The following is a 21463-nucleotide window of genomic DNA, read 5'->3' as shown; positions in this document are numbered from 1 at the left end:
TGGAGGCTGGTACAATTGCAATATTTAAAAGGCATCTGGATGGGTATATGAATAGGAAGGGTTTAGAGCGCTATGTGCCAAGTGCTGGCAAATGGGACGAGATTGGGTTGGGAGATCTGGTCAGCATAGACGAGTTGGACTGAAGGGTCTGTTTCTGTCTGTACATCTCTCGCTGTATGTTTGCCATGGAAAGTATGTCTGATTATATCCTTCTGATAGAGCTGATAGCAAGTGGAAATGAGAGAGCTTTTTGGTTATTCAGCTGAAAGATGCAATTGCAAATCATCTGCATTAAGTGTGGATCAATCTGATGGAAAGTGTGTGGTTCAATCCTTAAAAATGAGGACAGGTGAAAAGGTAGACAGACAGCTTATAATTTGTATTCTAAAAACAATCCTCAACATCACTATATGTTGATGAAAATATCATCATTTAACAAAAAGTATTGAAAAGAGGAAATTATTTCTTCTTTCTTCCTACAAGCATTCAAATTATTTTTCTGTCTATTTTCTTTTGCTTTCTGGATTTCTACTTCCATCTCCATTAACTTACGTCTGCTTTCATGTCGCAAACTGTCTCAACTCAGGATGTTGACTTTGACTATCAGCTCCCTCTTCTGGTTGGAAATGTAACATTGATTGATTTTCCTTAATCAAAGACTCAGTGCTGCCTTTGCTGTATCGGTGGATTCTGCAACAGCATCAAACTGAATTGCCCAAACATTGGCCAGCTGTCAGTCTTAGTGAGTTTCATAGAGGGTTTCTCTCCATGTGCCCTAGTGAGATTTTTCAAAATTTTCTGAAAATTGCCTGTTTACCCCGACACCACATTTCTGTGGCAACCTGCTCATCCTCATCATAGAATCCCTACAGTGTGGAAACAGGCCCTTTGGCCCACACCGACCTTCAGAAGAGTAGCCCACCCAGACCCATTCCCCTACCCTATCACTCTACATTTCCCCTGACTAATGCACCTCAACTGCAGGTCCTTGAACACTATGGGCAATTTAGCATGGTCAATTCACCTAACCTGCACATCTTTGGTTTGTGGGAGGAAATCAGAGTACCCGGAGGAAACCCACGCAGACACAGGGAGAATGTGCAAACTCTACACAGACAGTCATCCAAGGCTGGAATCGAACCCAGGTGCCTGTGCTGTGAGGCAGCAATGCTAACCACTGCCACCCGTTCAACAGGGGCAGAAGTGCTCACCACTGCTGGGATCTCCTGGGATACCTGGTGCCGATGCTAGTGCCAATGTTAAAAGTCCAGATGTGTACCCAGTGCTTCAGTGTTCATGTAATGGGAAAGTCAACCAAAAACAAACACTTCTCGGGGCATAAAGGTAGTACAACTTAATTGCACAATGAATAATTGCACATTCATAAATCCTTTGCTATGTAAGAACCAGATTATACAGGTTTCATGTCCTTCGTGTCATCCTTTATTGGAATCATGTCTAAGAGGGTGCTATGTTCTCCCCTAGTGCCTAGTGCAGCCCAACATCTTCTCATTGTTCAAAGTGGAATTGTGGCATACTGGAAAGCCTTTAAACAGTTGGAAATATTCACTTTTATTTAGCCATAGTAAAAATGTAGAAAAATAAACAAAGAAAATGCACTTGCTTTTGAGAACGGGTGGTAAGTGTTTGCCCTTTGAGCAGCAAGAGATTTACAATCAATGAGTGATCATCACTCTTATGTACTGGAAGTGGATTTCAGTTAAGTCCTCTCTTGTTTATTTGCACTTAGTGCTGCAGCACTCTACTATACTGAAGGTGATATTTTCCTACTCAATATCCTCATGTTCCTCCTCAAAAGATTACTGCCGTTCTCCCAGATCTTCAGGAGTCACCAAGTTCTAACTCTTTGCCATGTTCATCTGTGCAGAAATGCAGCATGCTAGAAAAATACCATGCAGTCTGTCTGGAGAGTATTTCAAGAATCCCCCACTTCAAAGCAAGCATCAGAATCTCACCTACAGGAGGTGAATTGTCTGCTCTATCTGAAGAATCAGCTAATTTGTCTACTCTCCAGCTCTGTAAATGGATTGCTTATTCGAATCATCAGCCATGGACACTGATGATAGCTCCAGTCTCCTAGTAATGATCCTTGTAAAGCACCTGGCCCTTGAAAAGACGCACGAACATGAGAGTTCTCGAAGATAGCAACATTATATACTTCCTAAGCTGTCATATGTTGCAGATGACTTGCACATTGATGACTTGGGACCCTTTTGTACTGATGTCATCAGCTGTGTGATGACAAGAAGGTTTGTGTACAGAACATGTGCAGAAATTGTTTGTGGCACAGTGGTAGTGCCCATGCCTCTGAGCTGGGAGGCCCTGATTTAAGTTCCACCTCCTCCAGCAGTTTGTAATAACATCTGACAGAACAAACAGGTAATGAATGTATGGTGCTCGGAAGATGAAAACTTAGGAAAAGGCAAAATGAATATTAAATCAATGCTAGAATCACACTACAATTAAATTACTGTTTATGAAATTAATTATATTTCAATTCAGCAAGGTCCCGTTAAATTTTGTGGTATTTATGTCTAGTCTTAGCACTTTATATTTAAGCCCATAAAGTAAAGTTAAACTTTGTATTAATTTTAACTGATAACTGATTCTGTAAATTTAATGAGACATTCACATCATGAAAACTCTTTCCAGGTTGTAGCAGACAATACAACCAGTCATATGGTTATCTGAAGAGTCCTGGCTGGCCCAATATCTATCCACATCATCTCGATTGTACAATCATTCTGCGAGCCCCAGAAAGCCACAAGATTTCCCTCTTCTTTCATGCCTTCGACATTGAAGCCTACCCTGGTTGCAACGCTGACTATTTAGAGGTGAGATAGCTACCTGTTAATTATCACAGCACTAAAGGAAGTCCTGTTATTTGAAGAGGATTAGTGTGCAGGGTTCTGGAGAAAAGGCAGAAAAAAACCTATATTAAAATCCTCATTTTGAGACCTGGTGCAGACATGATGCCCAGTGCCAAATGGCCTCTTTTTGAACTGTAATAATTTGTAATAGAATCATAGAGTCATACAGCATGGAAACAGATGCTCAGGTCCTAAACATCAGTGCCAACCAGACATCTTAATCTGACCCAGTCCCATTTGCAACATTTGACTGTATTCCTCTAAATCCTTCCTATTCGCATGCCCATCCTTTTAAATGTTGTAATTGTACCCATCTCCACCACTTCTTCTGACAGCTTGTCCCATACACACACTTCCCTCTGTGTGAAAATGTTACCACTCAGGTTCTTTTTAAATCTTTCCCCTCTCATCTTAAACCTATGCCCTCTAGTTTTGAACCACCCCACCCTCAGAAAAAGACCTTGGTCATTCACCCTATCCATGCCCCCCCATGATTTTGTAAACCTCCATAAAGATGACCCCTCCGCTCTGTTGCCCCAGGGAAAAAAGCTCCAGCCTGATCAGCCTTCTCCATATAGCTCAAACCCTCCATTCCTGGCAACATTTGTGTAAGTCTTTCTGCGCCCTCAAGTTTAACAACATCTTTCCCATAGAAGGACAACCAGGACTGTACACAGTAATCCAGATGTGTCCTCACAAATGTCCTGCACAGCCGCAACATGACATCCCAACTCCTACATTCCCAGGCAACATTCCACTGGACCCTACCATTAAGTGTATAAGTCCTGCCCTGGTTTGCCTTTCAAAAATGCAGCATGTCATTTCTAAATTAAACTCCATCTAAATTAAACTCCATTCCTTGGCTCATTGGTCTACCTGATCAAGGTCCTGTTACACTCTTGAGATAATCTTCTTCACTGTCCATTACACCACCTATAGTTAATTAATTATTAGCCACAAATTCAGGTCATGGACAATTCCATTGCCCCCTCACTGCAATTATGATCTCCTTCAGAATTCCATTTTCAGAAAGAACCCTCTGCTAATTACAAGATACCATAAATCATGAGAAGAAAAATCCGTAACTCTTCATAAGTGGGTTTTGGAAAAAATAAATAAATAATTGACAAGAAAAAAATCCTCAAAAGGGTTTCACTTAGTGTTATGTCAGCTTAATATTTCTTAGGAAAAAGATATGAAATGAAAAGAAAGGATGTCAGAGTACTGACCTTACCTAGCCATGGAGCCATAGTTTTACAACCACCTGTCTAAGAATACTATAGTAGAATCATCTTCATGGGCTACAGTTCACTTGGTCAGCATGATACCTTCTTTGAGAATCTGGTATCCAAGGTAGACAAGCAGGAGGCTGGAAGAGCACAGTAAGCGAGGCAGCATCGGGAGATAGAGAAGTCAAAGTTTTGGATGTAACCCTTCTTCACGACTCTGGGTGGGGGTAAGGGGAGCTGCAGATAAAGGTAGGGTGTGGGGGCAGGTTCTGGATGGTGAGAGGAGCAGGGTGTTGAGGTAGGGATAGGTGAACACACGTAAAGGGTACAACCTGAGGCTACCTGGTGTACAAATTGCCTTTTACTTTATCTTTTTCAAGATTAGGTATTCTACAGTGCGGAAACAGGACAGTTGACCCAACAAGTCCACAGCAAGCCTTTGAAGAGTAACTTATCCAGATTACTGCACCTAACACTATGGGCAATTTAGCATGGCCAATTCACCTGACCTGCACTTCTTTGGACTGTGAGAGGAAACCCACACAGACATGGGGAAAATATGCAAACTCCACACAGACAGTCACCCGAGGCAGGAATTGAACCCCAGAACCTGGTGCTGTGAGATTGCAGTGCTAACCACTGAGCCACCGTGCTGCCCTTAATTTCATTACAAAAATTATGAGACATTACATGTATTGGTTGTAAATTGCTTTGGGACATCGTGTGGTCATGACAAGAGCCAAGTCTTTCTTTCTTGTCCATCAAAGTTGTAAAGTCAGTGTACATGAATAGCCTTAAATACTGCATCATGAATTACAATAGTTATGCTCCCAGAATCCTTCCGAGTAGGCGATGACCTAGTGTTATTGTCACTTGGCTGTCTCTGGGGCTACACATTTCCCATATGCAGCAATGTGGGAGCAACCAGATAATATGACTGCTGAAATGTTAGTTGTGAGGTAAATAGTGACTGGGCTAGTAGGGATAGGTTTCCTGATCTTGTTTGAAATAATGACTCTTTGTATATCGATTTTTTATTTCTTGTCCATTAACCAATTCACCACACACACTAATATATTACGCCCAATTCCATGGGTCATGCAGTCATATAACACAGAAGCATATAACACTCTTTCGTCCAACTCGCCCATGCTGACCAGGTTTTCTGAACTGAACTAATCCCATTTGCCTCCATGTGGCCCTTATCCTTCTAAACCTTTCCTATTCATGTACCTGTCTAAATGTCTTAAAGTTTGTGTTAACATTTTGAGTGAGACTCAATCAAATACTTTTTGTAAATATAAGTGTGCTAAATATCCAAGTAGTCTGAAACAAGTTAAAGAAGTTCATTTTCATAGAATCACAGAATTGTTACAAAACAGGAGGAGGCCATTTGGCCCGTGTTATATATACCTGCTCTCTGAGCAAGACACTCACCTGCTTCTTCCCAACACTTCTGCAATTTCTTTCTTCTTCAGACGATTATCTCATTTTTTTAAAGTCACAATTGAATCTGCCTACAACATATTCTCAAGTAATGCATTCTGAAGTAACTCCACAAAGGCCAGTATCCCATCACCAAGGCACCCTTTATTTACATGTGGAGAGTCATTAACACAGATCCAGCTCCTTTAGAGCCAGCTCTCAGAGTGAACAGGATGTCTGACACTCCTATTCTTATCTGTCAGCAAGGATTCCCTAATTAGACCAGATTAACAGCCCCAATCAGGGAACTCATTTTCTATGGGTCCACCTGGCTGACCTTATTACAATCGCTTTACATTCCATGCTTAATGAGAGGTTTTTATTTTGAAACATTTGGTCCTGTTGCTATTTACCTTAAATCAGTATCCTTGTGTCTTTGACTGTTCCTTCAAGGGAAACTGTTCTCTTCATATATACTGTCCAAGTTTCTCATGGTTTAGAATAACTTTATCAAGTCTCTAGGCTTTCTCTTCTCTCAGAAGAATAGCCCCAGATTCTCCAATCTATCCCCATAACTCAAGTCCCTCACCCTTGGAAACATTCCTGTAAATCTTTTCTACACCTGTTCCAGTGCCGACAGAATTTAACACAATATTCCAAGTTAAAAATGAACTAGTGTTTTCATAAAGTTTCATCATGCTTTTGTATACAATGCATTATTTTACAATGCCCAAGATCCCATTAAACTTTGAATTGGTTTCTCAAGCTACCCTGCCACCTTCAGTGATTTGTCGGATATATGCCCAACTACCCCTGCTCCTGCACTCCCTTCAGAATACACGTAGTACCTTTATTCTACATTGGCTGTCCTCATTCTTCCTCCCAAAGTTTATCACTTCACACTTCTCTGCATTAAATTTCATCTGCCACATGTCTACCTCTTCCACAAACCTGTCTATATCCTTTTAAATCTTTCAACACCCTCCTCAAAATTTATTGTATTTCCAGATTTTACATCACCTGCAAATTTTAAAATTGTGCCCTGCATAACCAAGTCTAGATCATTAATATACATGCAGAAAAGTGGTGGTGTTAATATTTATCCCTGCATTAAAGATGTCTACAAGAGGAGATCAGCCACCCTTACCTGATTTTGTTTAAACATGATTCCAAACTCACTGTAATATGGTTAACATTTAACTGCTATATGTAATGGCCTAGGACACGACTTAGTTAAAACGATGTGGAGATGGACAACAAATGCTGATCTGGCTATTGATGTCTGTGTCTGGTAAAGAATGAAGAGGAACGTTGGCAATCCAAGGTCTTTGGGTGATCACTTTGCAGAGACTTCCATTCAGTTCACAAGGATAGGCTGGAGCTAGTGCTCCCTTGTCATTTAAATTCTTCACCTTACACTGGAGTCAACATTGGTTGCAACAAATTCAAATTGAACCTCCACTCACAGTTGTTTCCTTTCTCTTTTGATGATTTTTGCATTTTCTCGCATGCGAACTGTGTTTATCTCTCCACGATACCACCAGACCTGTTGAATAAATCCGGAATTTGTTTTCTCTTTTTATTGAATATTAAGCAGGGCATTTAAACCATTTGGCTTTAAATCTCAATATAAATGTCTCCCCCAGGATCTCAAGGAGGATGATGTTTGAGTGATGTTTCTGACTTCATACTGACATTGAAATGCAGAACAAGATTGAACTGTAATTTTCTTTATCTGTTTCAGATAAAAAATGGTACAGATGGTAATGGGCAACTGCTTGCCACGTTGTGTGGTAAAAAACTGCCGAATCCCATTTTCCCAAATTTCCACACACTTACTTTACATTTTAAAACTGACGTCGTGACAAGTCACAATGGTTTTGAAATCACTTGGACATCGTCTCCAAATGGTAATGTGAAAAAATAATAACTTATTTTATTATTTAGTATGCAGGGTGCACTAACGTTCCTCTAAAACTCCAAAAAACAGTCATTTTGCCAAAACAATCATTCATTTTACAATGTCATACAGAAGTCACTCCATTTCAAACATTGAAGTCCAGATTTTCACCACATTTTATCATGGAAAAAGTTCTGAAAGCAACTGAACTTTGTAAGTATTGTCACCAAAAACAGCACTTGCGTCCTTGCAGGTGCAGGAATGGGAATAAGCAGCATTTTTACACATTTTACAACATCAGCTGGCCGTCTTAATCACAAGCTACCTACCCAGCAGTGAGATTTTGATATCCTTGGAATGTGAAACCCATGTGTGCACCTCATCAGGACAGATCTGAATTTGTGCATTTATTTGGATATCAGAGTGCCTCTTTGGAGGACTAATTTTAAAATGCACTTTACACACAATTTCTCAATTTGCAGCAAAAGTGGAAATTGTACCTCAACATCTTTAAAACATGTGAAATTGTCCAACATGCAAGTTACAGCTTATAGCAGCCTTATGCAAATTTTAAAACTTACTACTTCCCATTAGAACTGTACACATGAAAACCTCACACCCATTACTTATCAAATTCTATGTACTTCAAGTTTCTAAATGACATTTCTAACTGGTCTGTACACTCAAAGTTACTGCTCGCTAAAATGCCCAACTTCCTCTTGGTTGCTCCAACAGGGAGAATTGCTGTACAACTGTGATAGGGAAATCACACCAGACTAGAAGATTGGCTCCTGGTGCAGAGTCTTTCTGATGGATTTCCTCTAAATTGCTTTCAAACTCAGTACCAAGAATATTTACATTCATTTCTTAACCAGAGAACTGCTTAATGGTGTTACCCCTGTAACAATATGCAATCAGTGAATATGAAGTCATAGTACATTTCTGTCATAGAGTCATAGAAATGTACAGCACGGAAACAGACCCTTCTGTCCAACCCGTCCACGTCGATCAGATATCCCAACCCAATTTAATCCCACCTGCCAGCACCCGACCCATATCCCTCCAAACCCTTCCTATTCATATACCCCTCCAAATGCCTTTTAAATATTGCAATTGTACCAGCCTCTACCACTTCCTCTGGCAGTTCATTCCATACACGTACCACCCTCTGCATGAAAACATTGCCCCTTAGGTCTCTTTTATATCTTTCCCCTCTCACCCTAAACCTATGCCCTCTGATTCTGGACTCCCCGACCCCAGGGGAAAGACTTTGCCTATTTACCCTATCCATGCCCCTCATAATTTTGTAAACCTCTATAAGGTCATCCCTCAGCCTCCGACGCTACAGGGAAAATAGCCCCAGCTTGTTCAGCCTCTCCCTATAGCTCAAATCCTCAACCCTGGCAACATCCTTGTAAATCTTTTCTTAACCCTTTCAAGTTTCACAATATTTTTCCGATAGGCCAGAATTTCATGCAATATTCCAACAGCGGCCTAACTAACGTCCTGTACAGCCACAACATGACCTCCCAACTCCTGTACTCAATACTCTGATCAATAAACGAAAGCATGCCAAACGCCTTCTTCACTATCTGTCATGTGTTATAAATGAATCAACTGACTAAATTTTAATTATTCATTGCACAAAAAAAAAACTCGTATGTTGGGGATATTGAATATAGCGAAGATTTTATCAAAATATAATTTCTAAACAGTTGACTTATTACACGTGGTTTCTTTCTCCTGCACAGACTGTGGTGGAACACTGTTTGGCTCCAGTGGATCTTTTTACAGTCCTAACTACCCAGCCACCTACAGTAACAATACCGACTGTGAATGGATAGTTGTGGCACCAATTGGACATGTACTAACAATAAACTTCATCTCCCTTAATATTGATGACCCTGGTGATTGTATGAAGAACTACTTGATGCTGTATGATGGACCAGATACCAACTCACCACCAATTGGCCCATACTGTGGAATGGTATGTAGAAAAAAGTACTTGTTTCTAAGCTCATTTTCTGCCATGTTTTCAATTATTTTTATGTGTCAATCGAAGGAAAACATGAACTTAAGAAATAAAAAGTCTATTGATTGAAAATGTTTTGTGTTTTGAAAGCAACATTTTAGGAGCTAGTCATTGTGCTTAACAGGATTAATTATTTCAGGGAGTTATGGACTCAGATCCTGCAGTTAAAATAGTGGAGAGCCCATCAGTCTTCCTCTTTATTATGGAGCAGGTTGGAGATCAACTTTTGATAACTATCCATGCATCCAGTGGAAATGAGGAAGTTGCTGCCCATGTTCCACTGAACATGCAGAATCTTTGCTTCTCCTGTTTCTCACTGAGAGAATCATCATACAAATACATCCCTAACATGTGCCACCTACAGCAACAATATTGACTGAGTTGATAGTTGTGGCCTGAGTATTAACAATAAACTTCACAGACTTTAATATAAATCACCCAGGTGACTATCAAAAATTACTTGAGTCTGTATGATGAATTAGGCAGCAAAACTATAAGACCACCTTGGACAACAATATATAGAAAAAGTGTTTGTTGGTAAATTGGTTCATTTTCTGTCACATTTTTTGCAAGAGTCAACAATTCTTTTTCTTACCAACTAGATATCTATTAAACAAGCCAAAACAGGTTTGGGGTGCTTGTTTATTCAAATCCTAGTGATTTTCTATTAATCTGGTAGAGGTCTTAATTACTGTCAAATAACTTCACTGGAACTAAAAAATGTAAATATTGTGGATTTTTAAATGTCTAAATATTTTTCTTGACTTTATTTCTTTCTGTCTACACTGTTACTTGCAATCATATCTTTCTTTCCAATTATTTCTTCTGCTTTCTGTAAAGACTTTTCACTGAACATGTTCCAGCTTACACTTCATAGTTCAGGCACTGAATCCCTCAGTAGGAATTCTTCCAATGCTTCGTTTAAGTGATTAAACAGTTGCCAACTGTGAGCACATAGATCCATTGTAGTGGGCACAGCATTGAATGAATCTTTAAACACTGTCGAACTCAATGCAAAAACCTACAACATGTCTGTAGTCATGGGTAAATGGTGGGCTCCATTAATTTACCAAGGGCTGCAAAATCTGGGGCCAATTAAATTTCACAAGCATTGGCATCTACTGCTGCATTCATCCAGTAGATGGACTCAGTTAAATAATACAATGAGACTTTTTTTTAATCACCCTGGCTAATGTGTCCATATTAAATTCCAGTCTGTGATGTTGTAACATATGGTGAAATCTTCTCCGGCCCTGGAAGAAATGGATTTTGCTGAACAAATTGACAAAATTATGTGCGAAGTCAAGTGAGGCCTTTCTTGATGTCAGAAGCAAGAAGTTGCAATTTCCAAATAAGTTCCATATGTCAATCCAAGATTTTCATTAGTGAGCAGTGAGAGGCTAATCACTTATCATCACACTCATTATTCCTCACTTTCACTTCATTATTACACACTCTCCTATTCTACCACCCACTGGATAGAAATTAAATGCTACAATTCCAAACATGAAGGTTAGAGCAGGAACCTGGAGATTCCAACTCACCTCCCGCTCTTCCGGAGCTCCATTTTGGATGTTAGGCACCAGTTTCTCAGGGGATGCTCCATGGGCAGTGACCAGATACAATACTCATCCACAGACATTAGCATCTGACTCATAACAGCCTCTTCAAATCCTCATGGTACAGCTCCATTACACTGACACATAGCATTTTGGAGTGAACCAGCAATTATCTTTGGAATGCTTCCATGAGTACATTTTTTGTGCAAGGACAGGCACTTACCTTATGATTTGACCAAGCTGCAGCTCAGAGATGCTCATTTGCTCTTTTAGAACGTTAGCTATCTGATTCTCGCAGCATCCTTGCCTTGCCTTTTCGTGCTTCACCACCATTATCCCTCCTCCCCCCACCCCCACCCCACCACTACACCACATTCTAAAGTCTCACAGTACTTCTGTCTTGAGCTTGCAGTTCAGCACAGAAACAGTCTGTCAGGCTGGTCAGCACTCATCAGTCAAGTGGATGGACATGTTGTTAATGACACATTGCTATGTCAATCACACACCTGCAACATGTACCAATCATGTACACAGGATCATACTGCATGTGCTGTCAGCAAAGAGTTATATCTTTGAGGAGAAAGTGAGGTCTGCAGATGCTGGAGATCAGAACTGAAAATGTGTTGCTGGAAAAGCGCAGCAGGTCAGGCAGCATCCAGGGAACAGGAGAATCGACGTTTCGGACAAAAGCCCTTCATCAGGAATAAAGGCAGTGAGCCTGAAGCGTGGAGAGATAGAGCTGAAAATGTGTTGCTGGAAAAGCGCAGCAGGTCAGGCAGCATCCAGGCAACAGGAGAATCGACGTTTCGGGCATAAGTTGTTCTTCAGGAATGAGGAAAGTTTGTCTAGCAGGCTAAGATAAAAGGTAGGGAGGAGGGACTTGGGGGAGTGGCGTCGGAAATGTGATAGGTGGAAAGAGGTCAAGGTGAGGGTGATAGGTCAGACTGGGGTGGGGGCGGAGAGGTCAGGAAGAAGATTGCAGGTTAGGAAGGCGGTGCTGAATTCGATGGATTTGACTGAGACAAGGTGGGGGGAGGGGAAATGAGGAAACTGGTGAAAACTGGTGGAGTTATATCTCACAGTCTAAGGAGAGTATCTTCAGTGAAGGTTAGGGAAACACCCTTCAAGTAGCTTCCTGGCAAACTAAGTCAAGAGCAGCCTCCTATAGTAGGACCAGCACTTGGGCATGATCCACACAGGGCAGTCAATCTGACAAGTGTGCCACGGTCAGTCTTGTAGGTCTCGCAAGAGATTGTTAATGAGAAATGTTTGAGACGATAGCCTGAGAAAAAACCCCAAGCCTTGTATAGAAAAACCCTCCATGAAATGCAATGAAAATGACACTTTGCCCAATTATGGTGAGATTAAGCTCTCAGTGACTAATTACAGAAACCATCTTTTTATAAATTATTTGGCAACTGGATTAAAGTAAATCCATGTAATATGCAACTTCAGTTTACAAAGGCAATCAAAGCTACTGTAGCATCACTTTGAACATTGGCTAAATTTTATACCAATTTTATATACATATATATATACACACACACACACATTTATATATTAGGTTAGATTCCCTACAGCATGAAAACAGTCCCTTAAGCCCAACAAGTCTACACTGACCCTCCAAAGAGTAACCCACCCACACCCATTTCCCCTCTGACTAACGTACCTCACACTATAGGCAATTTAGCATGGCCAATTCACCTGACCTGCACATCTTTGGACTGTGGGAGGAAACCCATGCAGACACGGGGAGAATGTGCAAGCTCCACACAGACAGTCGCCCAAGGCTGGAATCGCACCTGGGACCCTGGTGCTGTGAGGCAGCAGTGCTAACCACTGAGCCACCGTGCCACCCATATTGTTAGAGTGTAAATGAACAATCTTTAAAAACTGTTCACAACTAAGAGAAAATGCTTGATTATCTTTGGACAGATAGAATCTTCAAAAAGTCTTTTAGAGGTGAATAAATTAGTTTGGTAGAATTTTCAATAGAAACTCAATGAGTAATGCATTGGTTTGATTGGGGAGAATATACTTTATTAATTGTTCTTTATCTGTTATTTAATCTGTAATGAATACATTGTACATTTATACTCACGTTATCTTATACTTTATCTGCTTACAGGAAAGTAACATTGCTCCTTTCACTTCTGCATCTTACCGTGTATTTGTGAAATTCCATGCTGAATATGCAGTTATACCATCTGGATTCAGATTACAATGGACCAGTTAACTTGATGAGAAGAGTAAATTAATAGCTACAATATGGATTAGTGTGCTATTGCTTTAATTCATTTTGAATGTTTGTTTAAACCAGTTATGTGGTACAGCATGACTTTTGTAATGGCCAAGGTGAAATGCACCAGTTATTTACCAAATTAGCTAATACATCTTTCTCAATAGAAGCATTTATTTGTAGAAATACCAGGGCATTTTGATAGATTTGACAATTTTTAAACATTATTCTAAATAACAGAAGGAGAAGTTGCTGTCATAACAAAGAGGAAGTCAGTATGAGAATACGACAGAAGCAGATAGAGTTACTGAAAGTTAAATATGGAGGTCAGAAAAATGAGACTAATATGAATAAGGGAAAATGAGTGTTGCAAATTATCAACCAGAAGATAACTTGTTAAGAGGGGAGAGTGTGTGGCACAGATAGCAGAGTTATAATGGAATTAAATATCTCTGGTAACTGCATGGTAGGAAGGAAGAGATTGCACTAGAGAGGGTACAAATGATATTCACAAGTATGTTGTCAGTCATAGCAAACTTTAACCACGTGGAAACATTGAATGTGGTAGAGTTGTTTTCTTTTGAGCAGAGGAAGCTGAATGGAGATACAACTGAGGAGTGTAAAAGTAGGAGAAATCTTGCTAATGTAAATAGGAAGGAAATTCTCCTCAGCTGAAAGGTCATTAAACAGCAGCAATTGATTTAAAGTAATTGATAACTTGATGAGAGGGGAATAGAGAAAAAGACTTTATTCAGGGATGCAGGGATGAGGATCTCACTGTCTGAACCCTCACTTAATTAAAAAAATACAACTTGATCATATTGTATGAATGAGAGAAAAATCATAGCAAAGCCTTGTTTCATTATCCAAAATCCATATAAAGAATGTTAAAATGTAATGAATTTTGCTTTCATGCTGATGTGTTATTTGTCTGGAAATATAATCTTTTTAATAAATACAATTATCTAAAACTAGGTGTGATTGACAGTTCATTCTTTTAATTGAATTCAGTTCAACAAAAGAGACATCAACAATGGTTAATAAATGAAAGGATCATCTTTCTTGAACCAATAACATAATTATTTTTCATACCAAAACCTAGCCATACATTTGTAAAAAAACAAAAGAAACTGCATAGAAATTTTAAAAAATAAACTCTTCCAGTTAAGATGGAAAAATCTAATATCTGGTTCTATCACTACTGAGTATAAAGGCCAATTTTTTATCATTATCTCAGAAACTGAGAGTCAGGCCATTTCCTGCCTTTGCATTTGTAAGTTTTCTGAAGAAACCCTCACATATTTGTGATTTTCACCTCAGGGGGTTGTGGGTGCAGTAAGGTGAGCATGTGCCACTGTTTCCTGAACCAGGACCCAAGATGGTAGCCCCTCTTTGAGTGAGCACTGGCTTGCCACCCACAAAAAAAAAAGGAGCAGGAGTAGACTATTTGGCTCTTCGAGCATGGTCCACCATTCATTATGATCATAGCTAATCATTTAACTCAATAGCCTGTTCCTCCTTTTCCACATATCCTTTGATCCCTTTAGCCTCAAATGTTATATCCAATTCCTTCTTGAAATCACACAAAGTTTTGGCCTCGGCTGCATTCATTGGTAGCGAGTTCCACAGGTTTACCAGCCTCTGGATGAAGAAATTTCTCTTCATCTCAGTCTGAAATGGTTTATCCCATAGCCCTAGAGAACATCCATTATATTTCCTTAATCAACCTTTTTCTGTTACTTTGTTACAAGTCAACTATTCACCAGGATATGTCTTTACTAAGACCATAAGGCAAAGGAGCAGATCATGGCTGATCTTGTAACCCTCAATTCCACTTTCCTCCGATTTCTCCATAACCCTCAATGCCTTTACTGATTATAATTCAGTCGATCAGTCTATCTTGCTCTGTCAGTTGTGATGTGATCATGTTTTCCTCAAGCACCCAGCTCCCAATATTGATGTGGACAGTAAGGCAGATTGGAAACTCATTGAAACTTCATTGATGAATTGGCCAGCAGCAGCCTAAAGCCATACAGCACCATGGACCTAGAAAGTGGTTGAAAGAAACATACATGAAGGAACTACAACAGTATTCAATTCTCGCATACACCTTTCCCCAACCCTGCCAACACCCATCCCTTCTAAGTGCTATTAGTAAGCATGTCACACATGATAAAGGAAACAAAAACCCTGTGGGCTTGAGTAATAGAAAAGGCTGGCCCTAATGCAAGACTTAGTCCTTTTCAGTGAGTATAAATTCTGTTCGCAATTGCATCAATCAGACTGGAAAATGGGAACAGGAGCTGGGCATTCAGTCCCTCAAAAAAAATCATTCTATTAGAGCAAAACTTATTGACTGATTGGCTAATAGACCCCTGCCTTTGATACCCTTATGGGATAAAAATGTAATTTAGGTTCTTAATCATTTCAATTGACTCAGCGTTTTAGGGGAGAGAATTCTATAAATTGTCACGATTGATTTAAGGGCAAAACTTCTTCCTAATGTTACTCTTGAATGGAATGGCTGGTTTATTTATAACATGCAAGATTCTTAGGGGGCATGACAACACAGATGTGGAAATGTTTTACCTTGGGAGAGTTCAAGATGAGAGGTGATATTCTGAGAATAAGGGGTTGTCCATAAAAGGCAGAGATGAGGAGAAATTTCTTCTCTCAGAGGGTAGGAAATCTGTGGGAATCTTTACAGTTAGGGCTGTTGAGGCTGGGTCATTAAGCATATTCAAGGCTGAGACAGAACGTGAATCAGCAGGGGAATCAAGGATTATGGAGAAAATTCAATGTTGAAGATTATCAGATCAGCCATGATCTCATTGAATGGCACAGCAGACTCGATGGTCTGAATGAAATATATCAATTTTTACATCTTATGTTCTTTATACCTTATTCCCTTCAGATGGAAAATAGGAATTTAGGAACTGCCATGGGATATTGTGTAACCCCCATCATTAGCAGGAAGATTTCAGAATATACATTCCTAGTGCCAAGTGTCCCATATGCTGAGCATATTTTGGGAACTAATCTGCATTAATGAATGAGTCACTGATTTTCCCAAGATTCATTCCTTGTGAGCGTATCCATTTCAAGGGTTGGATTGTGGAAGTTTCCCTTATGTATAATGCTGCAAGATTTCAGTGTGAGATATCAAAAAGGTTTCATTCTACTGGTTGAGGGACTCTTTTCGATACAGAATGTTAAAGCAGGACTCGATCTTTAGTTCAGGTAGATGCTGAACAATCATGACACTGTTTTGATGAAGACCAACAGTCCTCTTTACACACTGAGCACCAGAAATAAATGATACAAAGACAGGTAGAGGGACAGGTAGCATTGATGAGGCAGGGAGGCTGTAGAAGGATTTGGACAGGTAGGAGAGTGGGCAAAGAAGTGGCAGATGGAGTACAATGTGGGAAAGTGTGAGGTCATGTACTTTGGTAATAAGAATAGAAACATTAACTATTTTCTAAATGCGGAGGAAGTTCAGAAGTCTGAGGTGCTAAGAGATTTAGGAATTTTAATCCAGGATTCTTTCAAGGTAAACTTGCAGGTTGTATCAGTAGTTAGGAAGGCAAATGCAATGGTGGCATTTATTTGGAGATGACTTGAATATAAAAACAGGGATGTACTTCTGAGGCCCTATAAGGCTCAGTTCAAGCCACATTTGGAGTATTGTGCGCAATTTTGGGCCCGATATCTCAAGAAGGATGGACTGGCCCTGGAGCGTATTCAGAGGATGTTCACGAAAATGGTCCCAGGAATGAAAAGCTTAACATATGAGGAATGTTTGAGGACCCTGAGTCTATACTCGCTGGAGCTTGGAAGGATGAGGGAGGATCTAATTGAAACATACAGAATACTGAGTGTCCTGGGCAGAGTGATATTGGGAAGATGTTTCTGTTGGTAGGAGAGGATACAACCTGAGGGCACAGCCCTGGAGTAAAGGGAAGACCTTTTAGAATGGAGAAAGCAGAAATCTCGTCAGCCAGAGAGTGGTAAATCTATGGAATTCATTGGAATTCAAAGAACCAAGTAAATGATTGGTCATTCCCAAATAACAATGGGCGATTTAGCGGATTTTAACATGTTGCCAGCTGACTTTCCAGACAAAGCAGTCATAAATGTCAAAGGAAAAGATTGGTGATTTGGAGATTACCTGCCAGACCTGAGGTTAGGAGTGCAAGATTTGGTTTATTCACTCATGGCATCTGAGGTTGCTGGCTGGGACAGCACTTATCACATATTCCTAGTTGCCCTTGAAAAGGTGATGGTGAGCTGCCTTTTCAAACCACTGAAATCCAGCAACACTGAAAGAGAGACAACATATTTCCAAGTCAGGATGGCAAGCAGTTTAAAAGTGAACCTACAGGTGTTGGTATTCCCATGTCTGCTTCCCTTATCCTTTTAGATGGCAATAGTTGCAGGTTTGGCAGATGCTGTCTTAGGAGCTGCAGTATTCTTGGTCTCTGATTTGATCTTGTAGCCATTGTATTTAGATGGATAATCCAGTTTATTTTGTGGTTAATGGTGACCCTCAGGATGTTGATAATGGGGAATTCAGTGATTGTTTTGCCATTGAATGTGAAGGGGCTATGATTAGATTCCAAGTTGTTGGAAATGACCATTGCCTGGCACTTGGTTGGAGCAGATGTTACTTGCTCATTGTCAGCCCAAACCTAGATATTGTGCAAGTCTTGCTGCATTTGGACATGGATTGCTTAAGTCACAAATGATGTTGAACATTATGTAATCATCAGTGAACATCCCCACTTTGACCTTATGCTGGACATGATCCTGAGGAATTAGGATTCATGTGGCTCACTGGTAGTGCCTCTGCCTTTGAGCAAAAAGACCTGAGTTCATGCCCCACCTTCTCCAGAGGCCTGCCTGATCAAGTTGATCGAAAATATCGACCCTATGTGACTCTCTTTAGGTGGGAGGTTGATGGGGAAAGATTGCAGTTGTGGTCTAAGAAGTCAGCAGCTCATGAAGGGTCATGGTACTTTATTCATTCATGGATGTGGGCATCACTGGTTGGCCAATATTATCTGCAGAGGGCAGTTAAGAAACACATAACTCTGGGTTGGGAGGCTCATGCAGAACAGAACAAATAAAGATGACAGTTTACTTCTCTAAAGAACATCAATGAACCAGATGGACTTTTCCTGACAATTGGCAATTCCAGACTTTTATTGAGGTTAAAATGCCATCAGCTGCCATGGCGAGATTCAAATCTAGATCTCCCAAGCATTAGCTCAATCTTTGTACCAACCAAATCCACCACCCCGTGGCTGAATACTTCAACTCCCCCTCCCACTCCATCTTGGGCCTCCTCCATCTCCTCACCCTCACCATCCGACGCCTGGAGGAAGAATGCTTCATCTTCCGCCTTGGGACCCTCCAACCACACATCATCAATGTAGATTTCACAGTTTCCTCTTTTCCCCTCTCCCCACCTTATCCCAGTTCCAACCTTCCAACTCGGCACCGTCCTCGTGAACTGTCCTACCTGTCCATCTTCCTTACCACCTATCCGCTCCACTCTCTCTCTGACCTATCACCATTACCCCCACCTCCATCTACCTATGGCACTCTCAGCTAAATTCTCCCCAAGCCGCATCTCCTCTCATTTATCTCTCCATCCCCTCAGCTCACAAGCCTCATTCCTGATGCAGGGCTCTTGCCCAAAACATCGATTCTCCTGCTCCTCGGATGCTGCCTGATCCCGCTGTGCTTTTCCAACATCCCACTCTTAACTTTGGATTAATAGTCTAGTGATAATGCCACTAGGTCATTGTCATCCCATATTTTGCATAGGAAACCTACAGCTTCCTTTTTGGACATACAGGAGGCCTCCTACCCCTCCTTGCGTAAAGATAGTTTTTAGTTTATGTTATACAGTGATCTCCATGGTGAGTTAGGCCTGGATGGTGGGGCATCTCACTGACCTCCTGGTTAAGATTATATTGCAATCCTACCAACAGATTAAGACCCCAATTTTGGTAAAGGTACATGAAATAACTACACAAAGGCTGGTATCCCATCACCAAGTCACCCTTTATTTACTTTTGAGCAGTACACTGGTTGTGGCCAGCCAGCTCGGAGTCAGTCCCCTGAACTGAGAAGATTATAAATCCCTTGTTTATGTTGGTCAGCCAACGCTTCCTGATTGGCCAATCAAGGATCACATTGTCAATGAGATCCTTGATTGGCCAATCACTACAGTAGGATATTCCGTTCACTCCTTTTTTTTTAGTGACACTCTTTTTTTTCTTTTTTTCTTTTTTTTTCTTTTTTTTTTAACCCCCGCACTACCACCTAAGTGAATTTCTTGTTTATGTTGGTCAGCCAACGCTTCCTGATTGACAATGTGATCCTTGATTGGCCAATGAGATCCTTGATTGGCCAATCACTACAATAGGATATTCCGGCCAGATTCCAATAGCTATCTTGTGTATCAGAGAACTCCAATATTTTAAAATTGAGGCAGATGGGGGATGAAATAGGAAACTTGCCAATTCTGTTTTAACTTCTGTCCCTCACTCAATTCCCCACCTTTATATTTATCATTTATCTTATATTCACGAAAACTGAAAAAGCCACGGAGTTAAAATAAAAACTGATTGCACTTCTGTTCCTTAATCAATTGACAGGATCGTATACTATTAGCTCAGCAAATGTCAAAGCCAGCTGTTTAATTCTGAATAGAACTAATTGTGTGACATGGTAGCCAAATGTGAGCTAGACACTCTTGTTCAGCATCAACACAATAGGCAAAAACTTGTTTTCTTTGGTGAAGTGTCAATTTCATGAAGTTTCACAGAGGTTCCTCTCCGCAAGGCCGAGCAGGTCTCTCACTGTATCTTATCAAACATTAACTACTTTTTCTACCCTCACGGTGCCCCTTTTGCCCAATTCTAGGCCTATCCTACCAGTTGTCAGGACTGCTAAACCATCTGCTAAAAGACTGGCACCCAAATTACCTTTAAACGGTCAATTGCACATAGATAAACATTGGCAATCCAGCATTGCCCTTCCTTGACAATGTAATGACACAGCAGCCATAAGGCACATAGCATTTAGCACATAGCCACTATGGCTGACATTTCCTCATAAATTCAACTGCATTCTTTCATCCTTGTTACTGTTTAACCATCAGCCCACACAGTTTACTTTAGCTACTTTCCATCAATCACCCTCTTGACGTCACCGCTTTTCTGTCCCTATTGTCTACTGGATGCCATCTTGCCATTGTTCACTCAGGGAACCTCATAAAAAGGCAAGTGTTAGTACCTCATTGAGTTTTCATATTTTTGATTTTATTCTTTCATCAATTTTCATTTGGAGCTGTGAACTGGGAACTTTCAGCTAAAGATGACTTTTAGACAGTAACAGCTTGTGTTAAAAGGAAAACAGACCAAACAAGCTTCTGTTTATTTGTGAGGCCAGGTCTGGAAGTTAATTACAGGTTGGTTTCTGATTGAGAGGTTCTGCAGACGATTCATCACCAAGAAACAGCATTATATTTAAACAGATGGGAGAAGCTGGCTATTTTAAAGATCAGTACCTGGGAATTAGTTTCAGCAAATCTGGAAAAGACCTTATACTCAAGCAGATGGCAGGTGTTGATTGGTAACTGGGACCTCATGGAAGAGATAGTTGGTCTTTCAGGGAGTGGTCAGAGTGTTTTCTGTAGAAAAGGAATCTGGCTGTTGTTGCTACAGCATGAAGATTTGAAAGCTCCCTGCCTAACCTCAGATTTTGGAAGCTCAGCGAATAGAAACCGAAGTTATAAATATTACTGCCTTTACCTGAGTGAACTGTAAATGCGTCCGTGATTGATATCTTCAGAAAATCAATGAAGAAACCATCATCTCCCTGTTCTGAAGAGATCACTGGACCCCAAATGTTAACGCTCTTTCTCTTCCAGAGATGTTGCCAGACTATCCGAGTTTCTCTCCCAATTTCTGCTTTTGAACCATCATCTTTACATGTGAAACAAAACATCATATAAACCACGGAACTAATCTGACCAGTTTTGTTACTGCCTTTTATTCATCCCTTAACCAAGTTTGTTTGTGTGTTTGTCTTCTGAGTGAATGGGGCTGAAAACAAAGATTTCAGGATTCAAAGCATACACCAATTAGATTATGTTATTGTTTAATTTCACTGT

The 21463-nt window shown here is 40.4% G+C and overlaps 1 protein-coding gene across 1 annotated transcript in view; it reads left to right on the top strand.

Annotated features, from left to right (window-relative positions):
* The window catches only part of cubn (cubilin (intrinsic factor-cobalamin receptor)), a 292612-nt gene extending 278366 nt beyond the window's left edge, over positions 1–14246 (top strand). Inside the window, exons 50-53 of the mRNA XM_043690378.1 lie at positions 2674–2855; positions 7290–7455; positions 9197–9432; positions 13165–14246. Of these exons, the coding sequence (XP_043546313.1) occupies positions 2674–2855; positions 7290–7455; positions 9197–9432; positions 13165–13272 (692 nt within the window). The 3' untranslated portion in view covers positions 13273–14246. The remainder of the gene's footprint in view (positions 1–2673; positions 2856–7289; positions 7456–9196; positions 9433–13164) is intronic.
* Positions 14247–21463: the final 7217 nt, after the last annotated feature.

Source organism: Chiloscyllium plagiosum, chromosome 5 (assembly GCF_004010195.1).
Source record: "Chiloscyllium plagiosum isolate BGI_BamShark_2017 chromosome 5, ASM401019v2, whole genome shotgun sequence".
Lineage (NCBI taxonomy): Eukaryota > Metazoa > Chordata > Chondrichthyes > Orectolobiformes > Hemiscylliidae > Chiloscyllium > Chiloscyllium plagiosum.
This window is presented reverse-complemented; position numbering and strand designations above follow the sequence as displayed.